Raw genomic sequence first — 18,922 nt, 5'->3', positions numbered from 1 at the left:
TGCAGGCAAAGCTGAAGAGCCCCACAGGTGTATGTCCACACTGAGATTAGGTGTAGTGGGGCAAGGGGAGGGCCAGCCTTTCATACCCTCAAACCATCCTCAACATACACAGTAGGCTGGCATTCCAGCTTCTCCCTCCTGACCCAGGAATACTAACAGAGAACAAGTGCTCACTCTGTCCGGATGGGAGCATCGAGCTGGAGGTCTGAAGTGGGGCACCAACCCTTCACTTTGCACTCAGAGGAAGGAGTGGTACCATCAAGTCAAAAGCTTACACCAGGAAAGCAGGCGATAACAACCACTAATAAGTTCACTATGCATTCTCGCACAAAGAAGATTGAATAGTTGGCAGATTCAGTATGAATTTATAAAACTGATCTTTTGCAGTGTAGAAATGCACTGTAAGTTATTACAATTACTCCCTGGCTTTAAAGTAGCTTCAAATAGCACCTGTGATAAAACTTTAACATAATAACTTTAATATTTAGCATAAGAGTGTGAGAATTCATGCTAATGCACTGAAATTACAATTTGCAATTCTGCATTCTGGTTAGAGTCATAGAAAAGTACAGCACAGAAAAAGGCTCTTTGGCCCACCTACTCCATGCCCAAGCATTTAAGACAGTTACTGTCATCGATCTGTACCGGGACCATTCCCCTTCATATCCCTGCCACCCATGTGCCTATCCAAACTCCTCTTAAAAGTTGAAATTGAGCTTGCATTCAAGACTTGTGTTGGCACCTTCACGACCCTCTGAGTGAAGAAGTTTCCCCACATGCTCCCTTAAACTTTTCACCTTTTACACTTAACCCATGACCTCTGGTTGGAGTCCCACCCAACCTCAGTGAAAAAGGCCTACTGGCATTTACCCTATTAATATTTCTCATAATTTTGAATGCCTCTATTAAAGCTCCTTTCAATCTTCTTTATTCCAAGGAATAAAGTCCTAATCCTTTGAATCCTTCCTTATAATTTCGGTCATTCAGACCTGGCAACATCCTTCTAAATTTTCCTTAAGTAGGTGACCAAAACTGCACACAATACTCCAAGTTAGTCCTCACCAACATGTTATAAAACTTGAGGCAAGTAAAAGATAACATTTACCTCCCTTACTTACCTTTGCACTACAAAAGGTCTTACTTGTTCTTAAGTATAATCATCAGTTTTAAAGAGGTAGTGCTGAAGTTTAATGTGGAAATACAATGGTTTCCAGTTCATTGGGCCATTGATTAATCAAGACAGCTGCTTATTTGGGACAATTCCTAAAGAACAAAACCTAATCAAGAAAATAGCTGGGAAGCCCTTTGCTTATTTAGGACAATAAGCTGCTAAATCAGGTCAGGAAATTGTTGCTGAACAGTTTCTAACTAGCCGTTAAACATTACACATTTTTGAGTGGACAGTTTTTGAATCGCATCAGCTGTGCATTTTTGTTTTCAGAAAGCAGATATTTTTGTCAGTGATAGTTGGTGAAAAATGAGCAGTGAGACAGTTCAGAGCTGTTCTGCTCACTTCAGACTCAAGCATTCAGGCTTGGAGATGCCTGAAACGGCTGGGAGTGAAAATGAAACATTTCACAACTTCAACAAATTAGGAACTATGAAGAATTTAAAGATATTGATAATCATCTTGAATGTTACAATTAAAATGAAGAGATGGATCTCACAATTATCCACAGTATTGTATGAAGGCAGTCAATCATCTGCACTTGGTGCTTGCGCTGATTTTGTTCATTTACAATCAAAATAACATGACAAGGGTGAATTCCTCTAGCAATGAGTATTAGGAACTGATACATAGTTTTATAGCACCATAATAGTATTGATAATATTCTACTTTGTTCTTTATTTTATTTAAATAGCTGATTTATTACTCAGTTTGTCTTTTTGATACCTTTTTAACTATTTCCATCAAACGTCAGCAAATAGGGGCAACGGCTTAATTGGACAAAAATGAACTGGCCCCAATGAGTCCTAATTAACCGGAATCCACTGTATACCTTTTTAACTTAAAGTATTATTTTAGCTTGGCCTTCACAATTTTGCTTTATTCTTAAACATACTCACTAGGAACTAGAGCATTCTGAGTTGCCAGAATAGCTGAGGCAGCAACCATATGTCACACTGGAGCTGAGATTCTAAACGTCAGTGGAAACCACACTGCAGTAGAAAGGCCCAGCAAGGGGTTTAATTCAATGATAAAATTAGAGCACGAGTACAAAATCACACAATTACAAAACATTCCTAAGGAAAATGAAAGATTTTCTTCTATAAATCATCGCAACAAAAAGCAGGTTGCCGAGTACAAGAACCAAATATTGATTTTTTTTGTGGTGCAGCAAACTGTCTCCTTGCTATTTGGTTGTTGTCAAAGACACTGTTTAACAGCTGGAGTCAAATTGCACCATTTACAACAAGAGCTCCTGACAAGTGGACTATAAGTATTCTCTCAACATGCTATTCAAATAGTGCTTCACCACAAAATCCATCGACTTCACTTCAGTCGAAGCTCAGCCTATGCAAGAAGACACATTTTACTGCCCAATAAAGTATTAAACAGGTTGCATATTTTCACAAATGAATTGACTAGCTACCTCAAATGCCCACTTTTAAAATCCAGCAAAAAAAATCATTCAAGCCAAGTCACAACAATAATATGGATGTACTGCTACTGTAATTCAACCAAATTTGTTACACTGCTCAAAAATCTCTCCACTACCACTACGCCCAACAATAGAGACTGCAACAGCACACGCGCCAACAAAGGCAGAGTTGAAAAAGCCAACACAGTGTGAAATCAAAGTTTTCTCCTTTGTGTTTCTAGCCAATTGTTGGGGAAATGGTTTCAGACAAGACTGGGAACAAGCAATGAAAGAGGGGTCTTATGCACTGTTCAGGTTGCTTATGATGAAGTAACTAGATGGGCACTTGAATTACTAAGGCATCATAGGCTAAGGACCAAGAGCTGGAAAATGGGATTGGTATAGATAGGCACTTGATGGCTGGCGTTGGGCTGGTTTCTGTGCTGTGCGACTTACTGAGAATCCTCTCCCTTGATCCAAAGAAGGGGGTGTAAGAAGGAATAGTGGAATTTACAGGGAGACCAAGACAATGATGGGGATGCAAAAACAAAATGCTGTGGATGCTAGAAATCGGGAAGAGGAACGAAGATGCTGAAAATAGTCAGATTGGTCTCTATCTGTGTAAAGGGAAACAGAGTTAATACTCTCAGGTCAATGACTTCTCATATGAATGGAATTGATAAGAATATTGATGTTTGAAGCAATACAGAATTAGGAAAGAACAAAATGGACTGTTGGTGAAGAAGTGGATTTCTTGACTGATTAAATAATGAAAGAATTTAAGAAGAAATGGTAAGTCCTTGCTTACACTTCCCCTACTCAATCTTTTCATTCTTATCTTGATTTCATCCCTAGCATTTCATCCTTTTTACCTTGTTTAACTTCTCCTCTCTTCCTTCATTCCTTTTGTTCTTTCCTCCCCCCCCCCTTATATCCCAACTTCAATCCCCGCACTTAGTTAAAACTTACATTTTCTAACGAAAGGACATCATCCTAAAACACAAACTCTCCTTTGCACCCCATAGTTGTTACCCAACTTGTTGAGAATTTCCATTTTTTTCCTATTGATAAATTGGTTTATTACTGTTACATGAACTGAGTGTGAAAAACTTGTCCTGCATACCATCCACATGGATCAAATCATTACAACAGTGCATTGAGGTAGTATAAGATAAAACAACAAATGAATACAAATTAAAGTGCTACAGTACAGAGGAAGTGGTGTAGGTAAGCCATAAGGTGCAAGGTCACGAGTCCATCTTATTGTATCAATAGTTTTATAACGGGGTTAGAAGCTGTCCTTGAGCCTGGTGTTACATGCTTTCAGCTTTTGCATCTTCTGCCTGATGGGAATGAGGAGAAGAGAGCATGTTGGGGGAGGATGGGATCTTTGATTATGCTGGCTGCTCTACCAAGGAGTGAGAAGTGTGGACAGAGTTCATAGACCGGAAGCTGAGCCTTGCCCACAGCTCCCCGAACTCTTTGCTGTCATGGGCAATTGCCATAGAAAGCTGTGGTGCTTCTAGATAAGATACGTTCTGTGGTGCATCAGTAAAGATTGGTGAGGCTCAAAGGAGAAACATCAACCTTCTTTAGTCTCCTGAGGAAGTAGAAGCACTGGCGAGCTTTCTTGGTCGCGGCATCAACGTGGTTGGACCAGGGCTGGTTACTGGTGATGCCCACTCCTAGGAATTTGAAAATCTCATCCTTCTCAATCTCAGTGCCATTGATGTAAACAGGAGCATTTAGACAACTCCTGGCTCTTCACGATGTCAATCATCAGTCCTTTTAGTTTGCAGACACTGAGAGAAAACTTGTTGCCGTGACACCATGTTACTAGTTCCTTTCTGCACTCCAACTCATCCTTATTACAACATCAAACATATTCTATTTCTTCCCCAAACGAGGTAGTGGCACATTGCCGGGCATTGCAATATGGTCGTTACACAGGAACAGTCCCAATAGTTAGACTTAACTCCTCACACTTCAGTTTAAAACTTTGGCTTGTATGTTGCTGGAGTTCTTTTTGACCCTAAGTTGCTGGAGAATTCACATATGTCATAACTCATTAATAGAAGAAAGATTTTGGCATGAAGTTAGGGTAGTCATACAGTTTATAAGCAGAACTGGTATGATTACATGAATAATGTTTATTATGGAGCATAAATGTAATTTCTCAAGCACTTGAAAATTGTAAATACAGTATAATGTGTGCCATCTTTAGCATCCTATCACATCAAAGAAAGGATATAGAAGCTTCAGAGAGGGTGAAGAGATTTTCTAGGATGCTGCCTGGATTAGAGAGCATGTTTTATGAGGATAGGCTGAATAACCATTAAACCATATAACAATTACAGCACGGAAACAGGCCATCTCGGCCCTTCAAGTCCGTGCCGAACGCTTACTCTCATCTAGTCCCACCTATCTGCACTCAGCCCATTCCTTTCCTGTCCATATACCTATCCAATTTTTTTAAAATGACAAAATCAAACCTGCCTCTACCACTTCTACTGGAAGCTCGTTAGACACAACTACCATTCTCTGAGTAAAGAAGTTCCCCCTCGTGTAACCCCTAAACTTTTGCCCCTTAACTCTCAACTCATGTCCTCTTGTTTGAATCTCCCCTACTCTCAATGGAAAAAGCCTATCCACGTCAACTCTATCTATCCCCCTCATAATTTTAAATACCTCTATCAAGTCCCCCCTCAACCTTCTACACTCCGAAGAATAAAGACCTAACTTGTTCAACCTTTCTCTGTAACTTAGGTTCTGAAACCCAGGTAACATTCTAGTAAATCTCCTCTGTACTCTCTCTATTTTGTTGACATCTTTCCTATAAATTCGGTGAACAGAACTGTACACAATTCTGCTAGAATTCTACACAATAAGCTAGGGGTTTTCTTTTTGGAGTGAGGGAGGGAGAGAGATGACTTGATAGAGGTGTACAAGATGATAAGAGGTATAGATCGCGTGCTTCTCTGTATTTACTTCAAGAAGCCTTTAGGTAATTTTATATATTTCAGAGGGAGACTTTGTCCCAGGGTGAAAATGACTAATTCCTGGGTGTAATCTTTTAAGGTGATTGGAAGAATATAAGGTGGGGGGAGGGCAGATGTCAGAGGTAAGTTCTTTGCACAGAAAGTGGTAAGTGCATGGAACACCCTACCAGGGGTGGTGGCAGATGCAGATACATTAGGAGCATTTAAGGAACTTTTAACTGGACACATAGATAATAGAAAAATAGAGGGCTATCTACGAGGAAAGGGTTAGACTGATCTTAGATTAGGTTAAAAGGTTTGCACAACATTGTAAGCTGAAGGGTCCATACTATGTTGTGGAGTTCTATGTTCTACGTAAACATTACCACAAATCGTAATTTCATATAGCTGTGACATTATAGATTTGTAAAGTAGGGTATAATATGTAACTATACAAGCCCATGAAAGCCAGATTTGCATTTTGCTTAAAAACATAAATTGAACCTAAAAGTACCACTAATAATCCCATAATGCCTAATAAATTAGTTCACTCAATCATCATAAATCTGCAACCTTAATAAAAAATTATGCATTCAGCAGCTCAAAATACCAACGTTAATGTGCAGATTCAGAAAGCAATTAGCATGACAAATGGCATGTTAGTCTGCACAGGAAGGGAGACTGTGACATAAAAAACGAGGACATTTTGGCACAGTTATATTTGGCTTTGAGTGCAAACCTGGATTACTGTGTATAGTTCTGGTTTCCTAATTCAAGGAAGGTTTTGGTCTCCTAATTTGGTCTATTGTGCATCATTTGTTTTGAAGATAGTGACTTGAACGCTCATTGATTCCTGAGATGAGAAGGCTGTTCTCTGAAGACAGACTAGGTAGAATACACTTATATTCTTTGGAACGCGAAAGAATGAGAGGTGCTCTCTCTGAAACACATAAAATTACTTAAGGGCTTGATGAAGTAAATGCTGAGAGCTTATTTCTGTAGGTGAAGGGTTTACAACTAAGGACCACGGTATCAGAAAAAGTAACTGGTCATTCAAGACTGATGAGCCGGCAAACATTTTCACCTACAGAAATGTGGATCTCTGAAGTTCTCAACTCCATGGTGCTGTGAATGCTCAGCCAGTGAGTACATTCGGTTTGGAGATCAATAGATCTTCTGCACCCAAAGTTAATGCACAAGTTCATCCATGATCTTACTGAATAACAGTGCACACTTGAGAGGTGTTTAATCCACTTAGTTTCCTTTTACTTATACTCTTCTGCTCTACAACAGTGTTGCACTATAAATCAAGGCACAGTAGGTTAGTTAGCATCTTTAGAAGACTATAATATATTTCTCTGGTGCTTCTAATGTGCATACAGAAATTAGATTAGATTAGCTTCATTTATCACATATACATAGAAATGTGCGTCATTTGTGTCAATGGCCAGTAGAGTCCAAGGATGTGCTGGGGGCAGACTGCAAGTACTGCCATGCTTCCCACATGCACATAGCATGCCCACAGCTTACCAATCCCAATCTGTACTTCTTTGGGATGTGGAAGGAAACTGGAACACACTGCCGTGGGGAAAATGTACAAATCCCAAACAGACAGTGGAGGGAATTGAACCCTAATTGCTGGTGCTGTAAAGTGTTTCGCTAACCACTACTATGCTGCCAACAATTGATAAATTAATCATTCTAATAAATAATTCTTGAGAACATTCACCTAGAGGGGGTTAGAATGAGGAATTTACTACCACAAGCAGTTACTTAAGACAGTTTCCAAAAAACGCAGTCAAGAAGAACCCAGTCAAATACAAGACAGAAAAAAACAGATGCATTGATGATATTAGATGTGAAAAGATAGAAAGGAGGCTCACATAAATGCATGAATGTCTTGACCACTTTGCCAAAATTTCTCATATTATACTTAGAATGATCTTTGTAATTTATCACTTTTAAGAATATGATCGAACAAACTGTAACAGACTCAATAATTACTTGAATTCAGAACTTGTTACAATATACACCCAACCATGCCAGTTTCCAGCATTTAGACCCTCTAACTTTCCAGAACGTGGATAGCTGGAATGGCCCCTTTAAAGATTCAGGACCATCTTCCTAATTGGCAGCCATGATTTGGCATCAGGATTCAATATTTAAGGAGTGCCTGAACAGAGGTTTGGTGTTCAATATAGACAGACTCTATATGGACTGTCATCTTTCACCCAGTTTAGCATTCTGTTCTCGTTTTCAATGTTCCCTCTCCTTTGTAATGACCAGAATGCGCAAAAATTTTGTGCTGTACAATTTTTTGCCCAGTGACAACAACATCTGTGCACTAAATTATTTCTTCAATAATAACTGTAGAAGTGAGGCAGTTCTAAAAATCTGCAGAAAAATCACCTCAAAATCCATGTGTCAACACCTTCCACATCAGAAACTGGAAATGGAAGTGTGATTGTGTACAATCGTGAAATATACTTAACATCCAACCGAGGTAGAGGGTGACAACCTGTTGTGCATCATTTAAATTTCCTTGTGCACTTGTAGCAAAAGGTATGTATGCGTGCACACCTGAGAGGGAGCATTTCTCGTTTCTGTCTCACATCGTGTCTTGATTCCAGCCCCAATACTCCAGCACTTGGGTCCAACCATCTTCGCCTAGGCCCCACGTCACAGGAACTATTGTATACTTTTGCCGTAAATATTCACACATTTACATTTCAATGGTATTTAATAGTACAAGTCACCGGCTCACATGTATTCTGATTTACAATGGCCAATGCCATAGGCTAATCAGCTAATAAAACAGAAGTATGGTGCAAGTGCTATGTATCATAATTCGCTCTGTGCAGTTCAGGCACAATTTAAATAAATATTTTAAAGGACAGATGAAGGAAACTCTTAGCAATGCTTCATAACCCAAATTTTTCACTCACAGGCAAATCAATGGCAATCACCATTCATTAAGCTTACCACAGATTTTTCGGGTGAAGAGTTGGTTTTAAACACTGTGCCTACAGCCATCCGATAGCCAAATAAAGAAGAATATGTTCTATAATGATTAAACTCTGGTTTCATCGTCAATTGTCTGTTCCTATAAAAGATAAGACTTAAGAGTCCTCACTGAGGTACAATATCTAAACCAGAAAGTGTGAATGAGAGTATTTAATTCAGTGTCATACCTCAGACAACAAGCAAAAGTGAAGGAAAGATAACTAGGTTGGAAGGCAGACACTTAACAATTTTTAAGAATTTCTGATAATAATTACAATTGAAGGAATGAAACAACTTTTTAGGTTTAAAAACACATTTTCAGTGCCGGAGGGATCATTTAACACCAATTCCACCACCTTTTCTAATTCACCTACACTTTTCCACATCCACTCAATCTGGGGCTTTCAATTTTCAATAGGTTTCAATGAGGTCTCCTCTCATAAACTCCAGTATGTTTAGGCCCAGAGAGATCAAATGCTACTCATATGTTAACCCCTTCATTTCCAGGGCTATTTTTGTGAACCGGCTCTGGATCCTCTCCAATGCCAGCATATCCTTACTAAGATGAGGGGCACAAAACTGCTCACAATACTCCCAAGTGCAGTCTGACCAATGCCTTATAAAGCCTCAGCATTCAACCTTGCTTTTATATTCTAATCCTCTCAAAATGAATGCTAAAATTGCAAACACGAGGAAATCTGCAGATGCTGGAAATTCAAAAAACACACAGAAAAGCTGGTGGAACACAGCAGGCCAGGCAGCACGCTTTTCTTGCTGCCAGCTCAGCCTGTAAGCTAACCTTTAGGGAGTCCTGCACAGAGACTCCCAGGTCCCTTTGCACCTCTGATTTCTGAATTTTCTCCCCGTTTAAAAGATAGTCTACACCTTATTCCTTAAACTAAAGTGCATGACCATACACTTTCCTAAAATATTTACCATCTGCCACTTCTTTGCCTGTTTTCCTAATCTAAATCCTTCTGCAGACTACCAGCTTCTTCCACATTACCTGGCCCTCCATTATCTTCATATCATCTACAAATCTGGCCATATAATCCTCAATTCTATCATACGAATCATTGATGTGCACCATGAACAGAAGCAGTCAACACCTCCCCCTGCGCAACACCACTACTCACTAACTGTCATTAACTGTGACCACCGCAGCATTAATAGCTTAGAAGGGACAAAACTGTTGAGCACACCTAAGAAGTGGCTTGGTGCAGGATATAGGTATGTGCATGTCTATGTGTGTGTATGCATGTTGTGGGAGGGGAGTTGGAGGTGGTGGCTGGGAGGGAGATGAGAAAAGAATCTGGAAGATTGGATGAGCATTAGTTGGGCAAACTTTTGGGATGAGGAAAAATATTACTTTGCTCCAACTTACATACAACCAGCAGGCTCAACGATAGCTTTATCCCACAGTAAAGGGCTTGAAAAGGCCTTGCTAATGTTGAGCTCCTGACCTCACTATTTCCTTGCATGTTATAGTCTACCTGCACTGCACTTCCTCTGAAAGTGTAGCTGTAGCACTGTATACTGCATTCTGTTATTGTCTCTCCCTTGTACTATCTCGATGTACATATGGCTTTTAATAATCTGTATGGATGGCTCGCAAAACTATGTAACCCTCTCACCAGGGCTTGTAAACAAACATGGCTCGTTGCTAACTCTGCTAACAGCCACATGACTCAGCAGTGAGAGGCTACCTTGCATCAACAATATACGTCTAGGGTCGGTAATGACTTGGGTTCCACTAAGCAGAAAAGTCGAGATGTTCCAATTAAAGAACATTGTTTGTCATGAATGCTGTGTAAATAGGGCTCACGCACAATTATCAATTGCCAAGAAATGACAGATTGTACACCAGAATGAAATTATAAAGGGAGTATATTTACCAATTTTCAACTTTATCAAACAGATAATAGGAAAAGAAAAGAAAGATAAAAGAGCCCATTACAGTTCAACCAGTCCAATGTGCACATGAACATTGGAGCTCATTTCTGAAGTAGTTGAGTGTGTCACTATACTCACACACTGAACCCGTGTTCTGTGTGAAAGACACCAGCCACAGTTCAGAATTCCCTCGAAGATCATCACAAATGAACAGGCTAACTCAGGAGTATTGGCACTTCCTCCTTGGAGCCATTCATCTGCACAAAGCACTTCTTACAATGGGGTCTCCTTCAGGCAGCATTCTGCAAGCATCTTCCCCTGTGCCCTGCTCCTGACAAAAGCCCCAAAACCAGACTACTGCCCTTCAGAAATCCGAGTTACAACACATACCCAGACAATCCTGATTCACTGATATACAACATTCTTAAATTGGACAACATGGCTCCTTATCTTTAGCCAAAGCCAAAACAGTCTTACAGGCCGGACACAATGCTTTTGCAGAAAACCGTTAAAATACAAAAAATACCTCACAGCATAGCAGTAGAAATCTTAACCAGGGCATTACAACTATTTTCCACTGTAACTCTATAATATGACAAAGAGAAACAAACACTAATAATACAAGTCCAAAGCTGGAAATTAATTGAATTTAGTACAAGTCCGGGCATTATGTATTGCCATTCCCCTTCTGATTCAAACAGTAAAATCCTTCATATCAGAATAGTAAGAATGCAAGTTACCTCTGATGTGTGGAAAGTAGTTGGAGATGTGCTCAATTTGAAAGATCCATATTGCTTACAACTCTTCTTTTTGACTGAATCAAGAGGTCTCGCTCCCATGGATAAAGAATCAATTGCATTCATGAATATAGACAGAGAATCGTCACAGGAACCAATGATTGCCTTTGCTATCTCACCAGTCTCATGTCGATCAAGTGTTCCTGTCAAAGAGAAAGGACATGAGAAAGGAAAAGAGATTAACTATTCAGCCCTTTGTGTCCATTCTGCCATCCAGTAAGATCATGACTGATCTTTCCTGTATAACCTTTTTTAGGTTTAGGAGTGAAACTCAGTGTGGTCTTCTGCTGCTGTAACCCATCCACTTCAAGGTTCAATGTGCTGTGTGTTCAGACCTGCTCTTCTGCACACTGCTGTTATGACACATGGTTATTTGAGTTACTGGTGCCTTCCTGTCAGCTTGAACTATTCTGCCCATATTCCTCTGACCTCTCTCAATAACAAGATGCGTTTGCCCACAGAACTGCCACTCACAGAATGTTTTTTTTGTTTTCTCACACTATACTCTGTAAACCCTCTAGAGACTGCTGAGAGTGAAAATTCCAGGAGATCAGAAGTTTCTGAGATACACAAACCACCCCATCTGGCGCCAACAATTATTTCACAGTCAAAGTCACTTCGATCACATTTCTTACCCATTCTGATGTTGGCCTGAACAATAACTGAACCTCTTAACCATGTCTGCATGCCTTTAAGCATTAAATTGCTGCCACATGATCGGCTATTAGATATTTGCATTAATGAGCAGGTATACAGGTGTGCCTATTAAAGTGGCTATTCAGTGTATATTGAGTGTATATTCCCTCAGTATCTTTCCATTAGCAATACAGAAGCAAGTCGTAAGTGGCAAGGCCATGGAAAGCATTGTAGAACATAGGGATCTTGGGATAAAGGTACATAGTTCTCCATTAGTGGCAATATAGGTAGACAGGACGGTGACGGTGACATTTGACAGACTGAGTACCATGGGTACATTCAGTATTATGTTGCAGCTGTACAAGACATTAACAAGACTACACTTGGAGCAGCATATGCAGTTCTGGTTGCCCAGCTTTAAGAAGGATGTCATTAAGCTAGAAAGGGAAAAGAAAATATTTACAAGGAGGATGGACCAGAGAGAGAGTGAGTTATAAGCAGAGGTTGGGACTTCTTTCACTGGAGCATAGAAGGCTGAGAGATGACCTTATAGAGATATGTTAAATCATGAGGGACACAGACAAGATGAATGAAAGAGAAGGTAGTCATATATCTAGAGGGCATAGGTTTAAAGTGAGAGGGGAAAGAGTTAAGAGACCGGAGGGGAAAGCTTTTCACAGAGGGTTGTGGGCAAATGGAACAAGCTGATGGGAAAATGCAGAGGTGGGTATGACTGCAGTGCTCTGTGTCCACTAATATAATGAACTGATACCGAGGCCAGGGGCCTACTCCGGGCTGCTCCACGGTTCGGATCTGAGTACTCAACTTTGGTTCAGAATGCTGTTATCCACTTCAACTATTTGCATGATTTGGATTTTTTCCCGTTTTCTTACGCATTGCGTTTTGATTTTTTTGATTTTTATTTTTATTCTTTTTTTTTAATTTAACTGGGTTCATCCAGGTTCCTTGTTTTGTGACTAACTGTGAGCAAGCAAATCTCAAGGTTTTATAATTTATACATTCTTTGATAATAAATGTACCCGAATCTTGAATTATACCATTTAAAATATAAGAAGAGAAGCAGATAGATAGAAAAAGAGAGGGAAATAGTTCAAGTGCAGGTAAATGGGACTTGCTCGGATGAAAATCATGGATCAGTTGTACCAAAGAGTCTGTTTCTATACTGTATTACACAATGAATCCATACAGTAGATGGTGTCTACTCTTCTGCTCTCTCTTCCCACTGAATAATCATGCATAGAATTAAAAAGAAAACACGAGGAAATCTGCAGTTGCTGGAAATTCAAACAACACACACAAAATGCTGGTGGAACAGGCCAGGCAGCATCTATAGGGAGAAGCACTGTCGACGTTTCGGGCCGAGACCCTTCGTCAGGACTGAATATAGACCCTATAGATGCTGCCTGGCCTGCTGCGTTCCACCAGCATTTTGTGTGTGTTGCATGCATAGAATTATATTGTTTTGGGCAGAGCACGCCTAAAGATCAGGACCATGCAATAAATAATCAGAATTAATTAAAGTATTTTTAAAGATTCATGAATAAACAATCTCTATCTACATTTAAAGTACACATAACAAACCCCTTGCCATAGTAAGGTCAGCTATTGAGTTTGTATTTCATTTTGACCCCAGTAAAGGACATAATGTTGTAGACCTATCTTTGCTTGTGAGGATCTGATTGGGCAATGTCATCCTATTTTCAAACATAACATCAAGTTAAATATGAGTGTAATGGGTTGTCATGACAAAATTAAACCCTAACTCCTTTCGTCTCTTCCTTCTATGCATTATCTCCCATTTCAGGCTAACAGAGTATATCACTGAGATATCACATTTCTCTAGTTATGCATTTGGTAATATAATACATTTTCTTTTAAGCTATTGGTTTTAAACTGGAGTGAAATATTCATCTATCAATATGATTGCATTGATGAATGTTTTCCTCATTTAACGATATGCTTGAAAACCTGAATAATCGCTGCAGGTTCTTTAGTAAAATTGATAAGGACTGAGATTTTGAACCAAATGTTCTGGAACAATATGAGCATCTCGGAGACGGAGGAGATCTGGTAAACAATCTCCATTCGCTTGCAGCAAACCCCCTCAAATCGTACAAATGCACCGGAGTTGCGATGTCATGCATGCAGCTTCCTAACTCCCGATCTATCGTCGCGAGTTAAAATGTTAATGTTATTTTTTAAAATAAAGTAGGTCTTTAATGCAATGAACAGTTGCTCTTGCTTTCCGATGATTATTCTTTTTATTAAATTTACCCTCCCGTTCATTACACTCCGGAATTAAGTCTCCATATCATTTTGCATTGAGCCCTTCAAATAGTTTGAGCAGACAACCTATTCACAAAATACAAGCCGTGGACACGAGGTAGCTTCAGCAGTTACAGAGTATGAATGAGGGTGGATTATCACGTTAACTCTGTACAGTTCGTACATCAGGCAATCTTTAGTTCAGTGAGCTTCACAGAAGACATCCTAGCCTTGACGTTGGCATGGAGAGAAGCACCAGACTCATGCCTAGACTGAGCTATGAGCAAACGATACCGCCTTTACATGGACTGGTAAGAATCAATTAAACCCCATGCAAACTGGAAGCAAGTGATACCAGCGTGGGATTTAATGTGGCAAATTATAAATAGAACTGATCATTCAGCAGTCAAACTGCTGAGCTGTCAACAGTGATAAACATTAAAAGAGTGTCGGAATTCTTATGCTAAAAGTATATTTAGCATACTGGGGAATTCAATGCATTTTCTCATAACACTTCCTTTTCCCTTATCCTGATGCCCTTTTAATGCCAACCTCCCTAGTCTAATGGTAGAGAATATAATTTCTTTTAATTATCTACCCATAACTTTGAAAATGATTTATTTAAACAGTATTTAATGCAGCACAGCATTATCAAAATGTAATTAAGCGGGATAATATTCAGCAAGTAATACTTCACTTTCTTTTCCCAACACCACAAAATACTTAATCAAGAAAACAGTGAAAATGATCAAATTATGGCAGAGTTCAGAGTTTGCCTGTTCCTCAATCAGATTCTAAGCCTATTTGACAGCTATCCAAAATTAGAATGCCATGGTTACGTTGGCATCACTTGAAACATAAACTCTATTTCAATCTTCACAAGAAGTCGCTGATTTGCTAATTATACTCAGCACTTTTGCTTTTATTCTAGACCTCCAAACGCACCATATTTTCCTTGTGTAGCCCTTCATATATTGTTAAGAAAAAGATGAGAAAATGGTTAATATCAGTAAATACAACTTTTAAAAGCTGCATCACTTTCTTTTTTTGTGAAAAGAACAGTTTTTCTTTTCAAAATATTTCAAGAAGTCTGAAGTACACGATCTACCTGCATGGAACCAGTAACCCAGGAAGAGCAGGGGAAGCTACCTCAATGACTATCAATTGGTAGCATTTACATCTATCATGATGATATGTTTCATTCATTTTCAGTCTTTTTATTGATTTTCAAATAAAGAATATACAAATCAGAGGAGTTTAACAAACAGATAATATAAAAGACATATAAACAGCAATAAAAAACAGAAAATATATAATGTCAAAATCAGATAGGTAAAATGTTACGTTATATATACAATATAGTCAAAAAACTACAACTCCTCATAGCAATCATAAAAAAATTGGAAATTTTATTTGATAAAGGGGGAAAAAAATCCACTAACTAACTGTTTCAAGGGATTGGTTATTGCTGGAATTAACTTCTGCCTAAGCAAGGACTTGTATTCACTGCAATTCACCTACTGCTGCAAAAGCTCTACAGTGGACGCAGTCTCACCAGCTTTCCTCTTTACTTCAGAGCATCTAGTCAAATGGCAGGGTGCTGTTTATCAATAATAGCTCAGCTTTCAATACCATCATTCTCTCAGCATTACTCACCAAGCTTCAGAACCTGGGCTCTGAACCTCACTCTGCAGCTGGATGCTCAGTAACCTCATTGGGACATCACAGTCAGCACAGATGAGTGAGAACATCTCCTCGTCCCTGACAATCAACATAGGCACATCTCAAGGATATGTGTTTAGCCCAACTGCTCTACTCTATCTACACTCATGACTGTACGTCTAAGCACAGCTCAAACACTATCTATAAATTTGCAGACGATACTGCTTTGTTGAAAGAATCTCAGATAGCAATGAGGAAGCATAGAATAGATAGCTTGGCTGGGTGAGTAGCATTGTATTAACAAGGTTGCACTCATCAGCAAATAAGGGATTTGCTTGTGGATTTCAGGAAGGGGAAGTCAGGAGAACAAGCACCAGCTCTCATTGAAGGCTCAGTGGTAGAAAGGCTGAGTAGATTCAAGTTTCTGGGTGTCAGCATCTCAGAGGACCTATCCTGGACCCAATACTTTGCTACAACCATGAAGAAGGTATGCCAACAGCTCTGCTTTGTTAGGAGTTTGAGGAGATTTCATATGTCAGCAAGGACTAGCAAAGCTCAACGGATGTACTGTACACTGGAGAGCATTCTGATTGGCTGCAGCTGTCTGGTAATGCACAGGTCACAAGAGACTACAGAATGTTGCAGACTCAGCTTGCTCCATCATGGGCACTACCCTGCCCCCATCAAGAACATCTTCAAGAGGCGGCATCCATTATTGGTGAACCTCACCATCCAGGCCCTGCCCTCTTTGTGTTACCACCATTGGGGAGGATGGGCATGGGCCTGAAGACTCACACTCAATGATTCAGGAACAGCTTCTTCCCCTTTGCCATCAGATTTCTGAGCAGCCCATATTTATTCCTTTTTTTTGCACTATTTATCTAATTTGTAATTATCATTGTACTGCTGAGCAACACATTAAATTCCATGTCACATAAGACAATGATAATAAACCTGATTCTGAATAGAAGTGTATAAAACAGTTGATCCTACTTATGTTAGAAAAACTACAGTTCCCAATTTGGATTGCTTTGTTCCACACTTTTCTACAATATTCAATTCAATTTCAATGACAAATATAACAATTGAAAATATGGAAATTGCTGCATGAATTGTTGGTTTCTCTTCTGTGTTCTCTACACATCTGACAGCCAGTTATGTACAGTGATGTCCAACAAAGTGCATAGATGCCTCTTCTTTAACTTTGATCCATGGGTCACTCATGTAGACGGAGGCCACAAATGCTTAAAGGATACCTTAAGTAGGACCTCTTTGCCAGATCTCCCTCAGGAACCCCCCCCCCCCCACAATCTCACTACTCTTAGCAATATGCAACATCACCCTTCCAAGCTTGTGTCCCTCCTTCAAAAACCACTTCAACTCATTGATCTTGTTCGTTCGACCTGGCATCCCTTCCACCAATTGTGTGGTTCTTTGTTCTCTTGAACCAGACGACCTTCATTCACTGACACTGACCTTCTTCCATCTCCCCACCCCAATGACCAACCATCTTCTTCCTCTCACCCCTACTGGTTATCTTTTCAGTGAACAACTTTCGACTCAATCCCACCAATGCCATTCAGCATTGACCCCTATTCTACCAATCTCCAATTGTCCTCACTCTTGGTAGACCTCTGTCGCCGTGCCCCCTGCCTTATCCAGTTTCTTTCACATTCACCACCATAGTCAAATGGCTAAAGGACAAGCCCTTCCTCATATGCAGGTCCATTCAGTTGTTTAGAACAACTTGGTCCATGAGACCATAAGATCTAGGAGCAGAATTAGGCCATTTGGCCCATCAAGTCAAAGTCAATTCTGCCATTTCATCATGGTTGATCCATTATTCCCGTATCCTTTCATGCCCTGACTACCTTAAATATACCTAATGGCTATGAGGAATGGTCATCGTGTGCTATTCAAGTTCTCAGCAACTTGCCCAGCCGTAGCACATTTGATGCCCTTCCAACAACCTGCTGATGCATTTTCACAGGTTCTGACCATCCTCAAACTATAGTTGTCCATATTGTATTTACTATTTCATGTCCAATTAGATCTTCCAGTTTTTAAATATCTGACCAGGAGTTCTCAAGGTGTCAATGCTTTACACAAGGAGCTGAAGGAAACAGCTGAGGGAACTAAGACCCTTGTAATTGAAGTAAAACAATGATTTAGTTAAAAATTAAAACTGTACCAGTTGAAATATGCCCTTGCCCACAGACTTGCAGCGTGACCGAAGTTCAGGAAATCTGGTACAAGTCTGAGAAGGCCCAAAGTGATTAAGAGTCATAACAAGGCAAGCAGGACCTGATTGTAACCGGGAGAAGAGAGAGTGCATTCATATTTCCCATGAGTCTGCCGGAGATTGATAGATTGGTGATATAGTTTGGGGTGGGGGAAGGAAGAAGGTTTTCAATTACAGCGGTGGTGAGAGATTCATGACAATTAATCATATTGCCAAGACCACATCATTTCTGAAGTCACTTCTGTAAATGCATGAAATGAACAGCATCATTCAGGAAAAGTTAAAAGTAAATTTATCTTCAAGGTGCATATATGTTACCATATAAATAAACAAAGACTGATAAACAACCAAGTGCAAAAGACAATTTGTGCAAATAAAAAAATATAATACAGAGAACGAATTGTACAGATTCCTTAAAAGTGAGTCTGTAATTTGTAGAATTAGCTCAGAGTTGTGGTGAGTCAAGTTATCCACACCAGTTCAGGAACCTGACAGTTGTAGGGTAATAACTGCTCCTGAAGCTGATGATGTGGAACCTATGGCTTTGATACCGCTTGCCTGATGGTAGTAGTTAGAAGGGGCATGGCCTGCTTGGTGGAGACTTTGATGACGATTGCTGCTTTCATCTGACGGGACTCCCTGTAAATGTACTCACTGGTGGGAAGAGCTTTGCCTGTGATGGACTGGGCTGTAGCAACCACTTTCTCACGATTTTTTCATTGCTGCACATTGCTGTCTCCATTCCAGGCTGCAGTCCAGTCAATTAACATACTCTCCCAGTGCATCTGTGGAAGTTTGTCAAAGTTTTCAGTGATGTACTGAATCTACCCAACTTCTAAGAAA

General features: G+C 39.8%; 1 protein-coding gene across 14 annotated transcripts in view; it reads right to left on the bottom strand.

Moving 5' to 3' along the window:
- The window catches only part of LOC140718865 (WD repeat-containing protein 72-like), a 339,559-nt gene that overhangs the window by 207,277 nt on the left and 113,360 nt on the right, over positions 1-18,922 (bottom strand). For all 14 annotated transcript variants that reach the window (XR_012096820.1, XM_073033117.1, XM_073033123.1 and 11 more), the window contains one exon: positions 11,197-11,396. Coding sequence is in view for 13 of the 14 variants with exons in the window: in XM_073033117.1 (XP_072889218.1) it covers positions 11,197-11,396 (200 nt within the window). In the remaining variant the exon portion in view is untranslated. The remainder of the gene's footprint in view (positions 1-11,196; positions 11,397-18,922) is intronic.

The sequence above is a fragment of the Hemitrygon akajei genome, chromosome 30 (assembly GCF_048418815.1).
Source record: "Hemitrygon akajei chromosome 30, sHemAka1.3, whole genome shotgun sequence".
NCBI classification, from domain to species: Eukaryota; Metazoa; Chordata; class Chondrichthyes; order Myliobatiformes; family Dasyatidae; genus Hemitrygon; species Hemitrygon akajei.
Note: the sequence above shows the minus strand (reverse complement) of the source record. Positions and strands in the feature narration are given on the sequence as shown.